The sequence below is a fragment of the Drosophila ficusphila genome, unplaced genomic scaffold (genome assembly GCF_018152265.1).
Source record: "Drosophila ficusphila isolate 14025-0441.05 unplaced genomic scaffold, ASM1815226v1 contig_106, whole genome shotgun sequence".
Classification (NCBI taxonomy): domain Eukaryota; kingdom Metazoa; phylum Arthropoda; class Insecta; order Diptera; family Drosophilidae; genus Drosophila; species Drosophila ficusphila.
In genome coordinates this window covers 7,564,379-7,583,376 of record NW_025063993.1, presented here as the reverse complement: position 1 = coordinate 7,583,376, position 18,998 = coordinate 7,564,379, and the positions used below count along the sequence as shown (strand labels likewise).

The window sequence follows — 18,998 nt, the reverse complement described above, 5'->3', positions numbered from 1 at the left end:
TTGAGTGCTTGTTCCGCTCCTCCGGTTGGACCCTCAATTGATCCGAAAGTGGAACAGAGCCGCCAGGAGGAAAACTCGGTGAGAACCGAGTGAATCCAGTAGATCTCTCTGAATGGGCGGATGAGTCAAAAAAAAACATTGCAGACTTGTGAATTAAATCATTGTCGTCGATGTTGTTTGTTGTGAGTATGATTGTTGTATCGCCGAGTTTTAAGGCCTTGTTGTTGTGCGTTTTATTAGCATTGATTATGGATTTAATTCATTTTTATGTGTGAGTAAATAAATGGCGAGTACTGGTTTTCCGTTGCTAATGGGAAGAGAAGCAGATGTAAAATCACACAGTTATGCTCGAGATTGTAAACATTTCACGCTTTACAGAATTTTTTGAAATAATAAAGGTTTCGGTTTTGGCATAGCCATAAACATACATTTTTTGATAGATTTTCCATTTTAAATACAGTTTGAAACGCACTTTAAAAGTATGTAGTTTTTATAATCTTTGCTTTATTTTTAAATTCACTACAAAATTCGTATATGATTTAAGTCATGTAACAAGTTGGAAATAAGGGAGCTGAATTATACATTTTTCTAAAATCGCAGCAAGCTCTCATTAATTTTTTCGTAGATCCAATCAATATAGTGATTGACACGCACATAGACACCGGGTCTGTTTTTGAAGCCGCAGTGCTGACCCCACGAAATAAGACCATATAAAGTCTCACCATCTAAAATACAAAGTTAAAAAAATATAAGTTTATAATTCGGAACAAAAAGATCCAATTCATACCATCATCGGAGCAGACAAGCGGACCGCCTGAGTCACCTTCGCAGGCATCCACACTTTCATCCATTGAGCCAGCACAGAACATGCCTAAAATTAAGTAGAATGTGGGGGTTATTTCCTGCACTAACTAGTTAAAAGAGCACAATACATCTACTGAATGGTTCAGTATTTATATTGGAAAAGCTACACACCTTCCGACATGGCCGATCCATAAACATTCGGCTGCTTGCAGACATTATCTGCTAGAATTGGAAGCTCAGCTGATTTCAAAACTTGTGCAGGTGCTAAACAAATAAATAAATAAATATAAATAATAGAGCTATGAAATCACTAACTTACTGGACACTCCCGACTTGATGGAACCCCAACCAGAAATGGTGCATTTGCGGTTCTCGACCAGCTCATCCTTTTTATCTGGCAAACAAATAGGCTGCACGTAATCACTGAACTTCAGAGGAGATTTCAGCACCACCAAGGCAATATCGTTATTCATGTGGGTTCCCTTGCGGAAGCTCTCGTGCGTGTACCAGTGTTCAATGAACGAATCCTCCTCGGAGGACTCGGCTATATTTGCATAGTGATCTCCGACGCGAACAAAGTAGGCGCCCTTGTGGTTTCCATAAAGACAGTGGGCGGCGGTCAGGAGATGGCGCTTGGAAATCACCACCGCTCCACACCAGTGGCTGGAGATGCCACCACGTCCGCGAGTCCTTATGGTGGCCTGCCAAGGATGTCGACCGCGCTGCGCCACATTCCCCTTGACCACGCGCTCCTCTCGATGGGCGTACTCATCGGTTAAATCGTCCTTGAAAATGCCACAGCGACGCGGAGTGTGCAAAGCCTTGCTTGACCTCTCCCACAAGCCAATTTGCGAGTAGCTGCTGGCCGCGTTTTCCTGGCCCAGCTTTCTGCCAGTTTTTAATTGGCTTTGGGACAATTTACCACTGCGTGGCGGTGGACCGGCGGTGCAATGCAGAGCCACATCCTCGGTGTGGTTGCAATTATGCTCGCCCCAATTCCAGTGGCTGCACTTGTCGATGGAGGACTCGTTTCCAAAGCACATCACCTGATCAAGCCAAATGGGTCCATTGCCAATGCCAAAGATGTTTTTCTCGATTTTCTAATGGATAAAAGAAATATACTGATAAAGTTCATTTGCAAGTGGAATGTTTTAAATACCGCTGGTCCAAAGAAGCCCATAGAGTTACAGGCCACTTGAGCCGTCTTCAAGTTGAAGTCATCATCGCAAACACTGCCCCAAACACCATGGTATTTGACCTCCAGGCGGCCTTCGTTGGTATTACGTCCTCCCTCCAATCGGTATTGAACGGGAGCCTGAGGCGAGGATTGGAATTATAATACAGGAAATTTACTGGAAACTTCTAATTAACTCACCTGACAGACGGCCGCACACTCATCCGACTTATCGGCACAGTCCTCGGTATTGTCGCACACAAACGCCGGAGGGATGCACTCCTTGGAGGTGTGACAAAGCCAATAGTCATTCGGACACTTCATCACCGGAACCTTGCAAGTGACGCCAGCCACCTCGTCAACTCCGCAGTTATGGACGCCCCATCCTTTGAAGGCGCACTCGCTCAACTTTGTTTCATTGCCGTGACACTCGACCTCATCCATCAAATAGTTGAAGTCCTGATTGGGGGGAGCATAGAAAGAGCTGCCACGCACTTCTTGGGCACCCATCTTGAAGCCCAGTTCTCGGCACACTACATCTGCATCTTTCAAACCGAACTTGTCGTCGCACACATAGCCCCACTGGCCATTAGCTGGAGGGGATTAAGATGACACAAACATCAATTAAAGAGGACATAGCAGACAAGGAAATAAAAAGAGGCCTACTTTCGGAAAAACTTTATGAAAGGATTCATATATGTAGTAGGTAATTGGTAGTTTTTATAAAAAATTTACAGCTTAAATATATATTTTAACTCACCCTTAACTTCAATGCGACCCATATGCGGTCTTTCGCCTCCGGTCAAACGCACCTCGTAGTCCAAGGGCGGGCAATTAGCCTCATCCTTGCCATTATCGCAGTTTTTCTGGCCATCGCAGACCTGCTCCTTCTTCAAACACTTGCCATTGCCGCAATCAAAGTCACACTCCTGGTCGAAATTCGAACGGACGCCCAATTTGGGAGTCACTTCCTCAGCATTTGGATTTCTGAATTCCTCCCAGTCTTCTTCCTGCTGCTCCTGTTGGTCAACTTCATCCTTTTGCGGGAATGGATTCGGCAGCTCGGGATGACGACGATGGAAATCGGGACTGTGTTCGTGGTGTTTGTGTTCATGGGAATGGCGATGGTGTTGGTGGGGAGATTGGGGATTGGGATGGTGCCCGGAGAACGGGTCGGGTAGATTTGGATGGCGACGGTGGTAGTCACGATTGTGACCCGTCGCTGGCCAATTGTTTTTCATTGTGGTCGTGGTACCGCGGGTGTTCCGTTGAAAGTCAGTCGAGGAGTAGGTGGTACTGGGATCTAGGGTCTGCTCGGTTCGCGACGTCTCCCGGGCATCTGGAAAAACATAGTCGTCGTCAGCGGAATCCAGGCTCTCCTGTTCGCCCGCCTTAATCAGTTCGGCGTCGGAGTCAAGATCGGTTTTAGGGGTAGTCGAAGTCGTCGTAGTTTGAGGTTTTCGTGTGGTAGTCGTGGTCGATGTCGTAGGGGGTTTACTAATCACCGAAACTATAGCTGCTTCAGTCTGCTTGGCCAGTTTCTCTTGGGCATTGCCACTATGATTGAAGTAGGGTCGCAGCATTAGTTTGAGAGCCTCTTTAATGGCCGCTTGGGAATTTGGATCTTGGCTGGCACTAGGAATCTGAGACTGGGGATTGTAGAACTTGTGATCGAAAGGAGGTGGCACAAGATCTCTTCGCACTGTTGTGGTTGTAAGATTTTCATCATCATAGAAGGGTTCGTCCTCATCAGGATCATTAAAAGGATCGAATTCCTGGGCAGGCGTGGTACTAGTTACAGGAACTTTAGCCCAGGAGGCATTTCGAGAATGAGCAATTCCCGCATAGGAAGGACTGTAGTGGGGAGTCTGGTGAGAGGTTTTATTATCCACGGGTGGATAAATGGGAAATGTGTGCAGTCGGTTAGCTAGTTGAGGGGTTGGAGTCTGGGAAGCTAAAGGATTGGGGGTGGAAGTTGGTTTCGCATCAGACGAGGAGTCTGGTTTCGGGGGTAAGAGACCTCCATAAAGATTGGATTCGTTGAAAGGCAACTCATCATTGTTATGATTATCTAGAGGTGATTGCTGGCCTGGAGAACCAAAAGGTTGCTGTCTACCAATCGGTTTTGAGCTACTGGGCAACTGATCTGGATAGGAACGGGGTGGCGAATTGAAAGGAGGCTGAAGGTCGTTGTAAGGATCTTGGGGTTTTTGTTGGTCATCATAGTCCAAGTCAAGGGGTTCCTGTCCGGGCAGAGGCTCTTGGGGATTTGGTTGCGGTTCCCCGGCACCAGGAGAATGGGGTGTGTAGTCTAGATTTAATGGTTGCTGTCCAGCCAAAGGAGTTTTAGGTGGCATGGGCTTCCATCCATTGTCAGGTGAGCCGTAATTAATTCTGCGACTATAGTTATGTCGCGAAGGAACTGGACTTTCGGGCTCTGGTTTTCTTTCGTAAACAGGCTGAGCGTAGTATTCCCTTCCGGGATTGATGGGTTTCATCGGTGCCAACGGAGCCTTAAAGGAAGGATAATTACGATTGGGTTGCAGGGATCCCTCCACATATAAAGTGTTTTGTGTGGGTGAACGATGGACATAAGATGTCTCCTGGCCAGTCCAACTGGGGTTGTATGCCTCTTGATGATGATGCTCGTGATGGTGGGGATTCTGATCCAGACCAACACCCGAGGGACGCTGCATGTTCATGTCCGACCAGCGATCGCCAATCACCCGCGTTGTGGAAGTAATCCTAGTGGTGTATCTGTTGCCGTACTGATCAACGCCAGAAGTCTGGTACGATTTGGATTGGCGATTATCTGCAATCAGAGAGAGAAAACTTAAGAAAAGCAAGAGGAATACCAAAGGTTAGTAACCATTAGACGGATCTAGCCAATCGGAAGGAACCTCCCGAACTATATAGTCGGTACGATCGTCGCTGCGCAGTGCTTCATCCAGCACACAAATTCTACGGGAAACGCTGAAAATCTGCTGACTTGGACAATCGATTATCTCGGCCTGGCCAGGTCCACAGCGGAGGTATTTGCTCGGCCAACGTGGATGCGGCAGAGTTCCGGCTATTCCCTGGGGACAGGCGGTTATAGCGCCCTCAAGTTTCATTCGTTGCGTCCACTCGAAAATTATGTGGAGTTCAGAAAGAGTGAACAAGCGATCCTCGCGTTGAACTTGATTCACCGGCTTGCAAAATCCATGCGAGATACTGAAGTGCTGTTCAGCCGGGCAACTCTTAAGTTCCATTCCGATGGGGCCGCAACTAAGATACTTCGAACAGTCAAAGGGGTACACAAAGAAGCCAATGGAACCTCGCGGACAGGCGAAAGCTGTAAGTAAGAGGTTAGAGTCAAAAGACCTGCTAGGATCAGTTCTTCACTCACGATTCTCCTGATCGGTTTCCTTCCTGTGATACGGAACTCGATCCGTGCTGTTCACATGCTGCTCGGGCAAGCAATAACCTTGCGAAACGCTAAAAATGTCAAGAGGCTGACACTGCCTAACTAGCGTGTGACCCTCGATGCAGGTTAAATAGCCGGCGGCGTTGAAAGGATTTGGGAAGAGCCCACTGACATTTTCAGGGCACAGCAAGGGAGAAGGTGTAGCAGAAGTCTCTGTTCCTCTCGAGAACTGATTTCCAGTAGATGGGATTGGCGGCTGGTATCCTCCAATTGTTTGAGAAGTTTGCTGGTAACCTCCATTTGTTTGATAATTTTCTTGGTTACCTCCTTGCGAAGGTTGGTAAGCTCCCCTTGATTGATCTGTTTGCTGGTAACCTCCAAAAGTTTGAGAAGTGTGCTGGTAACCTCCATTATTTTGGTTTTCTCCTTGGTAAGTTTGTTGAGGATAACCTCCACTAGTTTGAGAAGATGATTGGTAACCTCCACTTGTTTGAGAAGATGGTTGATAACCACCAATTATTTGCGAGGTTGATTGATAACCTCCATTAGTTTGAGTAGATGGCTGGTAACCTCCACTTGATTGGGAAACTGGTTGATAACCCCCACTTATCTGGGAATGTTGTTGGTGGCCTCCTTTAATTTGAGGAGAAGGTTGGTGACCTCCATTGATTGGGGAGGATGGTTGGTAACCTCCGTTAGTTTGAGAGGATGTCGCGTATCCTCCAACCGTTGGAGAATGTGGTTGATAAGCTCCACTTACTTTGGAATGTGGTTGGTAACCTCCACTTTCTTGGGAATGTGGTTGGTAACCTCCACTTTCTTGGGAATGTGGTTGGTAACCTCCACTAGCTCTGGAAGATGAGTCGTATCCCGCAATAGTTTGAGAAGGGTGTTGGTAACCTCCAGTAACTTGGGAATGTGGTTGGTAACCTCCACTAGCTCTGGAAGATGTGTCGTATCCCGCAATAGTAACTTGGGAATGTGGTTGGTAACCTCCATTTTCTTGAGAATGTGTTTGATAACCTCCATTTAACTGGGAGGATGGCTGGTATCCTCCATTAGTTTGGGAAGATGGTTCGTAGCCTCCATTACTGTTGGTAGGCTGCTGGTAAACTCCATTTCCCTGAGTAGGTGGTGTGTAGCCACCACTTGTTGGAAGAAGAGGCTGGTAACCTCCATTTGAGTTAGTATTCGGCTGATACTCAGGTTGGTGGTAACCTCTATTTGAACTGGACACAGTATTTCCAATTGCTGGAACAGGTTGCTGAACAGGCGGGAGTCCTTGGCCTCCTTTCTCATCCCCTTCGTTGCTCAATTCATGCTGAGTGTCTTCGAAATATTCCACCCGATCGTATGCTTCCGTTATCTGGTCTCTGGCAACACACTTTTGCTGGGAGATGCTGAACACCCAGCCTTGCTGACAACTTTCTATGAAAGTTTGTGTGCCCCTGCATAGCAGATACTTGGTGCAATCGAAAGGATGCAGATAATAACCCTGCGCTTGCGGTGGACAAGTCAACGTTGTTAGATCCTGGAAGAAATCGGCTGCGAATAGAAACATTCACGTAGTACCTAAATTACAGATTGGAGAGAAAGATCTTACTCGAGAACATTACACTGATGTAGGCATAGTCCAGATAGTCATGGGCGGAAAGAAGGTGACGGGCAACACACTGGCGTTGGGACAAACTGTACAGAGCTGCTACGGGACAGATCTCAATCTGCAAATTGCCATTTTGACACTTTATGAAGTGACCAGCGTGGAAGGGAAATGGGTAATTCCCTTGAAGACTGGGTGGACAACTTCTCAGTGGAGACGAATGGGCTTGGATGTCATGACTGGTGTAAGTTGTCTCAATCTGCAATTCTTCCCAGAACTTTACTCGATCTTCTTTTGTCACCAGACGACTTGAACGGCAAGCTCGCTGAGACAAACTAAAGGCGTTGTGAGGCTCACAGCTTAAAATGGACATCTTGCCTCCACCAGAACAATGTACATATTTTCCAGCATCATAGGGATAAAGATGAAGACCGTCGGTGCCTTCGGGGCAAGCGGAGAGTATCATGGCTGGTAGAGGGAAATTCAGTCAAAAGTACCCAAACACGAAAAGAACTAATAAGAAGACTTACTCTGCTCGATGCTGATCACAGAGACCTTATATACCACATAGTCACTATAGACCAACTGAGTCTTCAGCTGGCAACTACCCTTGGAAATGCTAAATACATAACTTGGCTGACAGCTTTGTACCGCCAGTTTGCCAGCCTGGCAAACAATGAACTTTGTTTGGTCGAAGGGGTGAGCAAATTGACCACCGACTCCAGGTGGGCACAAAAGGTCAGAGGTGTGCTCTGCAGGTAGGGCAGAGGGTTCTAAAATAGGATTTAAATAATATATGAACTTGGGGGTAACTACGTATATAGCAAGCAGAAAATGGTAGGCAAAATGGAGAAATCCCGATGCAAAAGCAGATGAATAAAGCAATCTTTTAATCCTTAGAGTCCGACTTACTGGTTTGCAATGGTGTGAAGGTATTTGCTTGATGTTCTGGATAACTAGCTTGATTTGTTTGGGTAACTTGAGCCTGACTGGCTCTTCCGCCATGACAGTCCACCTTATTGGCAAAATCGCAATTGTTAATGACTGTGCTGAATGCAGTTCCTGGCGGGCAATCCTTCACGAAGGTTTCTCCATTTGCACATTCCAGGAATTGTGTACATTCAAATGGGTGGGCATGAGTTCCAGAGAATCCTGGTGGGCAACTAACAGCCCCGTTTTTAACCAGGTTTCCATGATCCGGTCCATTAATCTCATAAGTCCCAACAATTGTTGTCTCGATCAGATATTCAACATGATCACTGGGACCCTTACATTGATCCTTGGGTACGCACTTCTGATTGGAGAAGCTAAAGAGTTCTCCCGGCTGGCAGCTTTCAATAGAAGTCTGCTGATTCCAGCACTTGACGAACTTGGTGCCATCAAATGGATGTAAAAAGTATCCAGAAACTTGGGGAGGACAAGTGAGAGTCGATTGATCCACCATAAATTCAGCTGCGAAGGAGAAGGGCTGTCCAGTCAAGAATATCTAAAATAGGGTATTTCTTTTAAGATCTTACTCGATAATTCATTACTGATATAGGAATAGTCCAGATAGTCGTGGGCGGCGAGAAGATGACGAGCTACACACTGTCGCTGAGACAAACTGTAAAAGTAACCAGTGGGACAACAAACAATCTCCAAAACTCCGTTGTGGCACTTTACATAGTGACCAGCATGGAATGGATAAGGATAGTTCTGCTGAACTTTGGATGGGCACGATCTGAGTGAAGACAGTTGGCTTTGGGCCCTGCCCTGACTTTCCTGGTAGGAGTAAGTAGTCTCAACTTGGATTTCCTCCCAGAACTGTACGCGATCACTTCTCTGCACTTCACGACGTGGAAGACAAGATCTTCGGGATATACTGAAAGCCAACTGAGGTCCACAGCTTAGAATAGACATCCTGCCACCAGCCGAGCACTGAACGTACTTCTCAGCATCGTAGGGATACAAGAAGACGCCCGTAATGTCGCCAGGACATGCATTAAGGGTCAAGGCTAGTAAAATGTCAATGAGCATCAAAGTTTACAGTGAAAGTAAGCTAACTTACAGTACTCATAGCTGATCTGGGAGACAATTAAGGTGACATAGTCGGTGTAAGCCAATTGTGTTTTCACCTGACAATAACCCTTCGATATACTGAACACAAAATTAGGCTGACAACTTTGCACAGCCACCTTACCATCCTTACAACTCAGGAACTTTGTCTGATCGAAGGGGTGAACAAACAGACCAACTGCTCCCAGTGGACACAGGAGATAGTTGACCTGAATCTCAGTCGAGGTGAAGGCAGAAGCTGTTGCAATTCAAAAGGATTAGGGTTATAATAGAGTAAATCAAGCCAATAAGCAAGCAAAGCATGTACCGCATAATATGAGCTAAACAAACCCCAAATGGATAAGCAGATGAACCAAGCAAAGCCAAAAGAAATTGAGATAAGAATGAAAACTTACAGGAGGTCTGAGAGGAGCCAGAATAAACACATACCAAAGTGGAGCCATCGAAGATCTGTCCTTGCGGACACTGCTCCACCTGAGTTTTAACACCGATGCCGCATCGCAAATATTTGTGCAAATCGTGGGGATGCGGACGAAGGCCACGCACGCCGGATGGACAATCCAAGTCGCCCGCGGGACCAACAGAATAGCCTGACCCGGGTGTTAGTTAAGGTTTGTAATCAAAAATTACTAATACGTACCATGGCCCCCGTTTGCTGCTGCTCCAGCTCCACAATTGGCCACGTCCTTGTGGACACAGACCAGTGATGCGGCACTAAAAGCAGTTCCCGGTGAGCAGTCCATAATGAAAGCATGGCCATTGGCGCAGTTAAGGAACTTGGTGCAATCCGTTGGGTGCGGTTGCAATCCATTCACTCCGGCTGGACACTTTGGTTCACTGTCCAACTGCTGCAGTCGACCCAAGCGAGTGGATTCCGGAGGTGGTGAAGAACAATCCACATTGTTGGGATGATCACACACCAGGGTTTTGGCATTGAACAGCGTTCCGGGTGAACAAGTCTGAATGGTGGGACTGCCTTGGTAGCAGTTCACATAGCGATGGCAGTCGTGGGGATATGCAACCAGACCCGTAAAATGCGCCGGACACGCCTGCCGTTGGTCGGCTCCGTAACTCGAGAGCCCGTGCCCTGCTGCTGATAAGCCGACTTGTTCCGACTGCTCGCTCCGGTAGCCGCTGCCCGATCGATAAGCTATAACCCCGGGTCGCTGTCAAAAGCGCAATTATGAAATATTTGTATTGAGGAACTGAAGTAATTAAGAGCAATAGCTTTAAATTAGGGGCAATTTGCGAAATAATCTTAAACGTTTTTTTGCGAAAACAGGTGTTTTTTAATTTATGAAAAAAAATCTGGATTAAATCACAATTATTTAGAAAGCACTCTTTTTAAACTTTATACACCTAGTAAATAAAAAACACAAACTCAATTTGTTACTAACATCCACTAGCAAGATCACCAGACAAAGGCTCAGGAGCCACTTGGCCATATTTCCGTTTTAAAATATTTCTATATGAAAGTATTTCCTTGATGGCACCAGTGCTGATAGCGATCACTCAATTATGTTTCTCGGAACGCGGCTTAAATTTTTCGTTGTGGTCTTGTCCAACTTCCAGGCTCGACTGACTCAGACCCAGATCGCATTTCAATTCAATTGGGCTCGGGATGAATCTCTATCTCGGCCGCTGCTGATAGATGCTCTCGTAAGCCGCCAATCCAATTGAGTGGACCACTATCTGAGCTAGTAATCTCAAGACCTTTTTGGCTGCCTTATCGCCCTGTTTTTGTTTGCATTTCTTGTAGGGGGTTTTCACTCGTTTGTTTACTTCAGGGAAATCGAGATGATGCATTAGGATGATGATGATTTACAGTGGCGCAGTCGCATTTAATGAAGGTCTATATTTATATAAGTCATAAAACAAACTCAACGTCTTACCTAAATTAAACTACATGATTAAGACTATATCATTTGCCTGCCGGCTTATCAGCCACCGGCTTCTCGACGAGTCGAAGCCTTTGCTGTATTTTTAGCCAGAGCAGATCGTATGGCTGGCTGAGTTCTGTTTGCGTTTTGGGAATTCCCACAGATCGTCGAACTTCCGGCGATAGGATCAGTAGGTTTTGTGCGAGTCCAAAACTGCTGGATGCCACCCAATAAACACACAAAGCTGAGGGCACGGTACAGGCGACTGGAACCATCACAACACTCAGGCCACGGAACACATTGTTGGCTATGTTTTGCAAGCGGGTGGGAGGACGCGTTCTGCACATGGATTGCACTTCTATAATGGCTAAATTAATAAGTCCTAGTGTTACGGGTAGGATATATGAGTTGTCCACTACAGTGAGGTTAGGTATCCAACCAAATCCGCCAATGGTCATCTCGGTGGCCACGATTTGAGCTTCAATTGCCATGGGATCCGGAAGCATGTAAACCAGGTTGCGCAGAGCCACGGACTGGAAGATCCACAATGGAATCTGACCCCACAGCACAATCATGGTCTTCATGGGGTGGCAGTTATCGCGAACTATCAGATTCTGCCACTGCTTCTTAATCTAAAAGGATATGGAGATTAGGAAAGCTTCGAAACCTATTTGATTTAAACAAACCGAACGCCTATAGACAATCTGCGTCTGCTGATCGCTCCACTTGAACTTCTGCTTGGCCATGGCAGCCTCTTTTTTCAGTTCCTCAACAATGGCGGGCATCTCCAGTGCTATCTTCTCGATCCTAGCTGTGATTTTGTGCTGATATATGGTAAGTGGCAGGGTAACAACGCTTCGAAACAGGAAAGTTGACAGCACGATTGATGCCCACCAGGGCAGACCGCTGTAGTCGTGGATCTTGATGAGGACATCCTGCATGTAGGCCACTGGCGTGCTATTCGACAAAGTCTGCCAGAAACCGACCAATCCACCGGCATTTGCTAGTTGGGCACTTGCCGCCGCAGCTTCTGTAGATGCCAGCCTCTGATTGTACGTGTAATTAATAGTCGCTGTTGCCGGGTAAATGAAGTTGTAGGTGCCAGCGACCGTTGGCCTTCTGCAGGCACGCAAAAGCAGCACAGCTGCCATTTAAAATTAATAAATAATAACAAAATGGATGTAAACAACCAAGTGACCGCTATTATGCTTACAGAACAGCTGATTGCTTACAGTCTCGCTAACAACAGTGTGACCGGCTTAAGTCACTTACCAAATTCTGCCACGATTAACCCTTATCTGAGCTTCGCAAATTGGACACTCAAACTGAAATACATATAAACATAGTTTGCTCAACACATTATTTTGTATAATTTTATAACAAGAACCCTCACTAATATACCAAGTAAGTTTTTATTTTGGTAAAGGTTTTAAAGAAAATCGAAACAAAAAACATAGATAAGGTAGCTTTTACAAATCCATCATATCGAGTGTTAAAATATGACAGCTCATATATAATAGTTTATGACTGTGATAATTGTTGTCTTTGGTTAAATCAAAATTATTTAAAAAAGTTTGTCTGCCTCAGAAGCTTGGGTAAATGCAGTGTTAAAATTCAGGCTTGACATTTTCTGAAAATAACTTGTGTTGTTTTTTTTTTCAAGCTTGGCAATTTTCAACGACGAGCCACGGCCACTCTAATTTGGCATTTTATCTCGTGCAGCATACTCGGCTGCACTTGCAACTTTTCATTGTTTGAAACGCAATTAATTATTAATAAGAGTAATGAATTTTAGCCAACGCCAACCAGAATGGCACACAATACCAGCAGTGGCACTGAATCACATCTTCGACTATCTGGAGCCCCAAGATCGTCGATCGGCAGCGAGTGTTTGCTTTTCCTGGAGACTTTCCTTCTTTCAAAAACGGTAAGTTCGTGCCCTCTGTATGTATGGGGGTGTGTCTGTGTGCGTGGGTGTATATGGGTAAAAATGTTTAATTTCGTTGCTTATTGGGTACATTTTCTTTGTTTTTACCCTTATAATATATCCGTGTATTAATGATGCATACAAAAACATCTGTGCAAGCCAGAGCAATCCAAGACCTCAAAATTCGTATTTGGCAGAGTTTTAATGTATGTGGCAAACACCTCGACCCGTTTGTTTATGTTAGTGTTGAAAAAAGGGGAAAGTCCACGATAAGAGGAATTCCCAGTGTCAATCAAAGCAATTAATTAAACTTATTGATCCGATCAGCTAAATACGTGCTTTTTACGGCGGTCGAAGCGATTGCGAAAAATACATTTATTTTAATGTATATAATATACGTGCTTCTCTGTTCTGTTTAACAAAATACGTACATATCTGTATGACAATTTTTTATGAACTGAAAGTTACGGTAATTCAGTAATTATTTCCTGTTTTTTAAGAATTAAGTTTTAAAGTGGTGTCCTTCTTTTTCACCCCACAGCTACTTTAGGAACTTTCGCTTTCATTTGGATGTGGGCCGCGATGATCAGTTAGCATTCTTCCATCGCTCCATGGCTAATTTGGCCAGGGAATTGATTGTAGTGTTCGACTTTCAAAATGCATTTCACATCCAAAAAATGCGACGACTTCTATACAGGTAAGATTTGTTTAAAGAAAGCAAAAACCTTCCAAACTATTTTACCATTTATATCCTGACAGAGTGGCACGCTGTGATAATATCCAGAAATTGCGTTTCCAAACCCACAATGTGGGCCTTGTTGCAATCGGCAGTATGCAAAGCGAGCATTTGGTGGCTATCGAACAGTATGTAGTGCTAAAAATTGATACATTATTATCATACAACACAAAATAACCCTCCACAGATGCTTTGTTGAGCCTTTGAAGCTGTTTTTGAACCGCAAACGTCATCCCTGTCAGCTTTTGGACCTCGGAGCCATCGAGGCTCTCTCATACTATGGCCACGACTTCCTTAAGGCCATGGGCAAGCCCCAGGAGCTGCTCCAGTTGACACTGGCCAGCATAAAGTACGACCCTAGTCACTATCCCATTCTTTCGCTGGACGCAACGCTGCTGCAGAAGTGCGCCGCTCTGCAGGTGCTCTCCCTGGACTATGACACACTCTCCGACGAACTGCTGCACACCATCCAGATATTGCCGCTTCGCAAGCTTCTCATCGCAGTGCACGGCCTGGACAGCGAGGAGCATCCCGATGTGTCAGAGACAGCCTGGGCCCACTTCTCCGACCACTTTGCCAACATTGAACTGGTGTTGACCTTGGTGTACGCCTATGAGGCCATCGAATTGCTGCAGCATCGTGTTCTGCGTAGAAACATGCCTGTTACCCACGTGCGACTGCTCTTCTGTGAGCAGATGAACGCCGAGGCCCTTGATTGGATGTCGGTGCATCACAGTGAAACGTTGCGCAGCATCCACTACGTGGACTCGGCGTACAAGCATTCCAACCGCATGGACTACGCTCGGCACGGCTTTCTGCGCCAGGATCCCTTCGTCATGATGGCCTGGCGCTGCAAGCAGCTGGAGGAGATCGTTGTGCACGGCTACTTGATGGATCCGCACAATCTGGTTGGCATTGCCCGACTTCGGGGAAGGCAGCTGAAACGTCTTGAGGTCTCCATGATCGACTGGTCCAGCGCTGCTTCGCTAAATGCCTTTAATGAGGTAAGAGCTTTTAAACTTAAACAGCTATTTATCAATGTTTAACCATATATCATTTGGTCCCAGGAAATAAGCACCTTGCTGGGACAACAGTGGTCACCCGTTAACCTTGACAAGATGTCGCCAATGCTAGCCTTCGACTGCGATCAGTTCATTTACAAAATGCTGCGCCAGGATCTCAGCCAGTAAGTGGGCGAAGTGGTGAAGTACTCAAAACTAACCAAATATTGAAGCAAAGTCATCAAGTAAACAAAAGAAATGCAATCATGACACGTGATCAACTCGAGCGCATAGAAACTAATTTTAAAATTGCAACACCCTATTACGTAGCTAAAACAAACCCCAAACAAAGTATGTAAGCAAAAAGAAAATTTAAACGTTATACTAAGTTATCAAAATTTGTATATGTAAACCGAACATTTTGATTGGAACGCATTTTATAGACCATAATTTTCCTATGTTCTTAGTCATTCTAATCAAAATCGCGTTTTGCCTTTATTTGTTAGGCCAAAAGTAACAGGAATGTTAAGAACAAAGCAAAAGACTTGAGCACTTCACAAATTTATGTAAAAATGTAATGGGGCAAAATGAGTTTGTTGAAACCTGCTAGCGAAACATCATTATATAAGCAACAACAACTGTGATTCAAACGAAATGCAAAAGCGAGTGCAGATGCAAGTGTAAGCCAGTGTGAGCAATTGCGACACCAACTCTCATACAAAACAAAACAAAACAAAAACGACAACAAAAATTGTTAAGCGAATTGTCTAGTTAGCTAAGTTAAAAAGTAACAAAACAAAAGTGTTGAAAAATGTTTGTAAACCAAAACTACGACCAATGTCAAATTGTTTGCTCAAAACTCAATTGGCACAAATTGTTAACCTTTGTAGTAGTGTGAATAAGTACGGAATCCGGCGCTCAATTGTGATAAACCAACAAACAACAACAAAAGCAAATGTAACAACAACGAGAGCTCGATCCTCGTTCGCTAAGCGCCGCCATTTGTGTAGTTTAAAGTGATATTACCAGCAACAGCAAAGAAAATTGTAAGCAAATGCAAAAACACCACTCAGATATATATGTATTGTAATAGCCAAAAGGAGCTAAGTTAGCTGTCGAGTGTGGTACATTCGTTGTGGCCAGAGAAAAGGGGCCAGAAAGCCAGGCAATTGTAAGACCCAAAACCAACTTTTAAGTATTTCGTAGCACAGGCATTAATTTATACAACTATGTACTATATTTAACCTATGTTTGCACAAAACAGCAGCGTATTGTCACGAGCCGCGGCTCATCCTCCCAAGAGTTGTTTGCCAACCAACAAGTACAACAGCAACAATGACAACATCAACAACAACAACAACAATGGTACCTGAAGATCATGCTGAGCATTTAGAGAACAACCGAACAACAACCACAAAGTACTTGCTCAAATCTAACAATCTAAACAAACACAAAATCTATTGAAACAGAAGACTGAACGACAAAGAAAATCCCGACAAGGGTGTTGGCTTCGTTGTCAGAGCAATGCGGAGGATGGCACTGGGTTCCGAGACAGGCAGCCGCAAACAGAATGCGATCTCAAAGACAACTCTTACAACTATCCAATCGACCATCTATATTTGTATGTATCTATATGTAACCAATGCATGTAATAATTTTTGTTATGAACTGCAATAGCGAATATTAATTTTGTAAAACATGTGCAAATCATGTATAAAGCGAAGCAATCTAAGAATGTATGCCAAGCAGCTGAACAGCAACTGTAACACGGCCACAGAAAATATCGAAGACAGTGTCGACGGCGCCTGCAAACGATTCAAAATCCGAGCGCTGAAATTTGTAAACAGACCTGTTTTTATGTGGCCGTGTATTTAATTTAAGTCTAGTACGTACCAACACAACAACCAACACCAACAACAAATGTGATAAAAGTGTCATGCTGCTTCCAAGGACAACAACCTGTGCAAAATGCGAACCAAATGGTGCACGATTGAAGCAAGGAGAACTGTAGTAAGCATTGGAAAGGCGGGCCCCGATAAATGGGGACATAGTGCAGATCGGCTCTCTTTCATAGCAAAGTTAGGTATAGTGTCCAAAACTACATATAGCCTTTATAATTTTCTTCGTTCCTCAACAAAACAAGGGAGTATACAAAGGAAGAAAGGAACCTATACTTAACCATAGAAAACAAGAAAAGAAGCTAGCTTCGGAAAGCCGAAGCTTATATACCCTTGTAGTAGTAGAACTTCAGTCTATGAAAATTTTTTTTTGTCAGCGAAATTTAATTCGTAAAGAAAAAATCTTTAAAAACCTCAGTGTTCCATAATATTTATTTTTAATTTTTTTTTAATTGCTTTTGTATTTCAAGAGTCGCTAAAAACTCAACCGACGACAATGTCATAGTGATTCAATATGAATACAATTTAATTCCTTATTCAATAGTCGCCAATTCACATCATGTTTGTTACTGGATAAAATTAAAAAACGTTCTGCAAGGGTATACAAATTAAAAGAGGAAAGATCCAAAAATTCTTTAAATATCTGTAAAAAGAAAACATCTGTACCTCAAGAACATCACAAAATTAAAGTTTCGTGAAGCTATGAAACCGAGCAAAGAGAGTGTGAGAATGTAAGCTCCATCTTCAGCGTTCATTAATTGTTAGGGGCAGTCAATCAGTGGATTCATTCAATTACAATCAAAGTAAATGAAAAAAGTATTATGTTTTTCTGTTATACTAGAGTCACTTCCAACGCTGCTGCATATGAGTAACGTTCTTTTTGTATACTTACTACAAACAAAAAATATATATTTTATATGCCATTTATTGTATTTAAATTCGAGGAGACCGAATCCAATTTTGTAAACCATTCCACAAACAACTAAACAATGCGATTTATGCTAACTTATGTACTGAACCAGTAGCAACACTACAGAAAGAAGACAACAACCGAGTTTAAGATAAGTGTTGATCGAGAACAACAACCAGAAGCCAGCGTGTTAATATATGTATGCAGGGGAACAACAAGAGCGACATCGGCGGTGGAGGGGTATAAATGAAAAGACGATAAGATACAGCCGTGCATTAACAACAATGTTTATATATGTATATGCAAGTTATGCTTAAAAGTTATAAGAGCAAAAGTGAAGAAAGCTGTGATACAACAAAATCCAACAAAAAGGCAAACAACAACCGACAACACACAAAGATAACACCGACACATAAAACTACAAAAAACAACCGACAAGCCAATTCGAAACGTGTGCGACCAACAAAAGAATGTTAACAACCTTTCCAAAACTAAGCGCCAGAAGAATGACCATCGGAAATGGCCAATGATAAGAAATCTAAAGCGAATTGTAGAAGATCGAATCAGATCCAGTAGTAGTTAGCTTAGCAGGATTACGAAGGATGAAAAGGGGAACCAAAGTTTTGAACCGAAGTGTCTAAGCGGCACAACAGCATGTGGAATATCATTCGTATTCCGATCAGGAAGAAAAGTAAAGAGAGAAATCAAATGTTAAATTATATATCGATATGTAGAAGAACACACACATAAAAAGTGCACATAGCCTTAAATATATACGAAAGCAAAAACTTTATTTAAAGTCAATTTCCATTTGATTTGCCATGATTATTATTTGTGCAAGATTTTAAAGCTTAAATAAAAAACAAAACAGAGGCCAACGACCGTTTGTGTGGCATATGCAATATCATTACGATTTAAGACAAGCAAGAAATATAAACCAATTAAAGCGTAGCAAACAAAATGCATTCAATTGAAAAACCAATAAAAACGTTTGAAATTTAAAACAAATATGTCCTTTTAGTGAATGTGGGTTGGTCTTAATATTTAATAAACATAATCCTTGAAAAGCATTTTGAGCTTTATTTTCGTTGCATACTTCGTGGGCGGCGTTATACAATAGGCCAATGAAAGAGCCCCAAGGGAGCCGATTAAAAGTACACAATTTAAAATAATAACAGCGGTTTGTCAACAAAAACCGTGCACCCACACACTTGCTGGAACTTCCGCTGAGCAACGCAAGCGCTCCAGGATGTCGGGAGCTTTTCTCAGTCCTTGAACTTTTGACCTTGTTTCTGCTCGGTTATCCCGCTGCTGCGGTTATGTAAGCAGCTGCACGCCAGTGTTATGCAACCTGTCCACGGATTCTGGGCGCGTGCCGCTGCATCTTTGGCGAGTCAGTGGCTCTCAAACTGCAACGGTCCCGCCGAGCGATAAGAGTAATTAAACCGGACCAATTAAGTGGGCTTTGCAGAAAAGATAGCGCTGTTGAATGAATGACTGGACGTGTTGGTTATCTAGAATGGTTGCCTACGACAGACAGCTGGCGTAAGCCGTCACTAGTCTGTAGTTCCGCGAAATGTGATAGTTTTGGCCAAGGCCAGTTGGCC

General features: G+C 43.9%; 3 protein-coding genes across 6 annotated transcripts; 1 reads left to right on the top strand and 2 right to left on the bottom strand.

Annotated features, from left to right (window-relative positions):
• Positions 1 to 484: 484 nt before the first annotated feature.
• On the bottom strand, positions 485 to 10,655 carry LOC108093796. 4 transcript variants are annotated; one of them, XM_017194094.2, is made up of 18 exons: positions 10,437 to 10,655; positions 9,680 to 10,205; positions 9,435 to 9,629; positions 9,032 to 9,277; positions 8,502 to 8,978; positions 7,897 to 8,436; positions 7,515 to 7,757; positions 6,988 to 7,452; positions 5,367 to 6,929; positions 4,848 to 5,312; positions 4,512 to 4,790; positions 2,739 to 3,317; positions 2,180 to 2,571; positions 1,964 to 2,119; positions 1,124 to 1,904; positions 976 to 1,068; positions 788 to 871; positions 485 to 725 (listed from the first exon to the last, which is right to left on the bottom strand). In XM_017194094.2, the coding sequence occupies exons 1-18, from the start codon at positions 10,482 to 10,484 to the stop codon at positions 589 to 591; spliced, it is 7,269 nt and encodes a 2,422-aa protein (XP_017049583.1). In that variant the 5' UTR covers positions 10,485 to 10,655; the 3' UTR covers positions 485 to 588. The 4 variants fall into 4 exon arrangements, with proteins under 4 accessions (XP_017049583.1, XP_017049572.1, XP_017049593.1 ...); XM_017194083.2 differs by having other exon boundaries at positions 2,739 to 4,790; positions 10,437 to 10,649; XM_017194104.2 differs by lacking the exons at positions 6,988 to 7,452; positions 7,515 to 7,757; positions 7,897 to 8,436; ... (1 more) ...; positions 9,032 to 9,277; positions 9,435 to 9,629 and having other exon boundaries at positions 2,739 to 4,790; positions 10,437 to 10,635.
• A 198-nt stretch (positions 10,656 to 10,853) lies between these two features.
• LOC108093809 (cytochrome c oxidase assembly protein COX18, mitochondrial) lies at positions 10,854 to 12,143 on the bottom strand. Its single transcript, XM_017194126.1, has 2 exons — positions 11,606 to 12,143; positions 10,854 to 11,551 (listed from the first exon to the last, which is right to left on the bottom strand). Exons 1-2 carry the CDS (start codon positions 12,068 to 12,070, stop codon positions 10,961 to 10,963), a joined length of 1,056 nt encoding a protein of 351 aa, XP_017049615.1. The 5' UTR covers positions 12,071 to 12,143; the 3' UTR covers positions 10,854 to 10,960.
• A 277-nt stretch (positions 12,144 to 12,420) lies between these two features.
• On the top strand, positions 12,421 to 17,652 carry LOC108093839 (F-box only protein 33). Its single transcript, XM_017194173.2, has 6 exons — positions 12,421 to 12,514; positions 12,583 to 12,846; positions 13,388 to 13,543; positions 13,606 to 13,710; positions 13,770 to 14,586; positions 14,650 to 17,652. Exons 2-6 carry the CDS (start codon positions 12,704 to 12,706, stop codon positions 14,770 to 14,772), a joined length of 1,344 nt encoding a protein of 447 aa, XP_017049662.1. The 5' UTR covers positions 12,421 to 12,514; positions 12,583 to 12,703; the 3' UTR covers positions 14,773 to 17,652.
• The last annotated feature ends 1,346 nt before the right edge of the window (positions 17,653 to 18,998 follow it).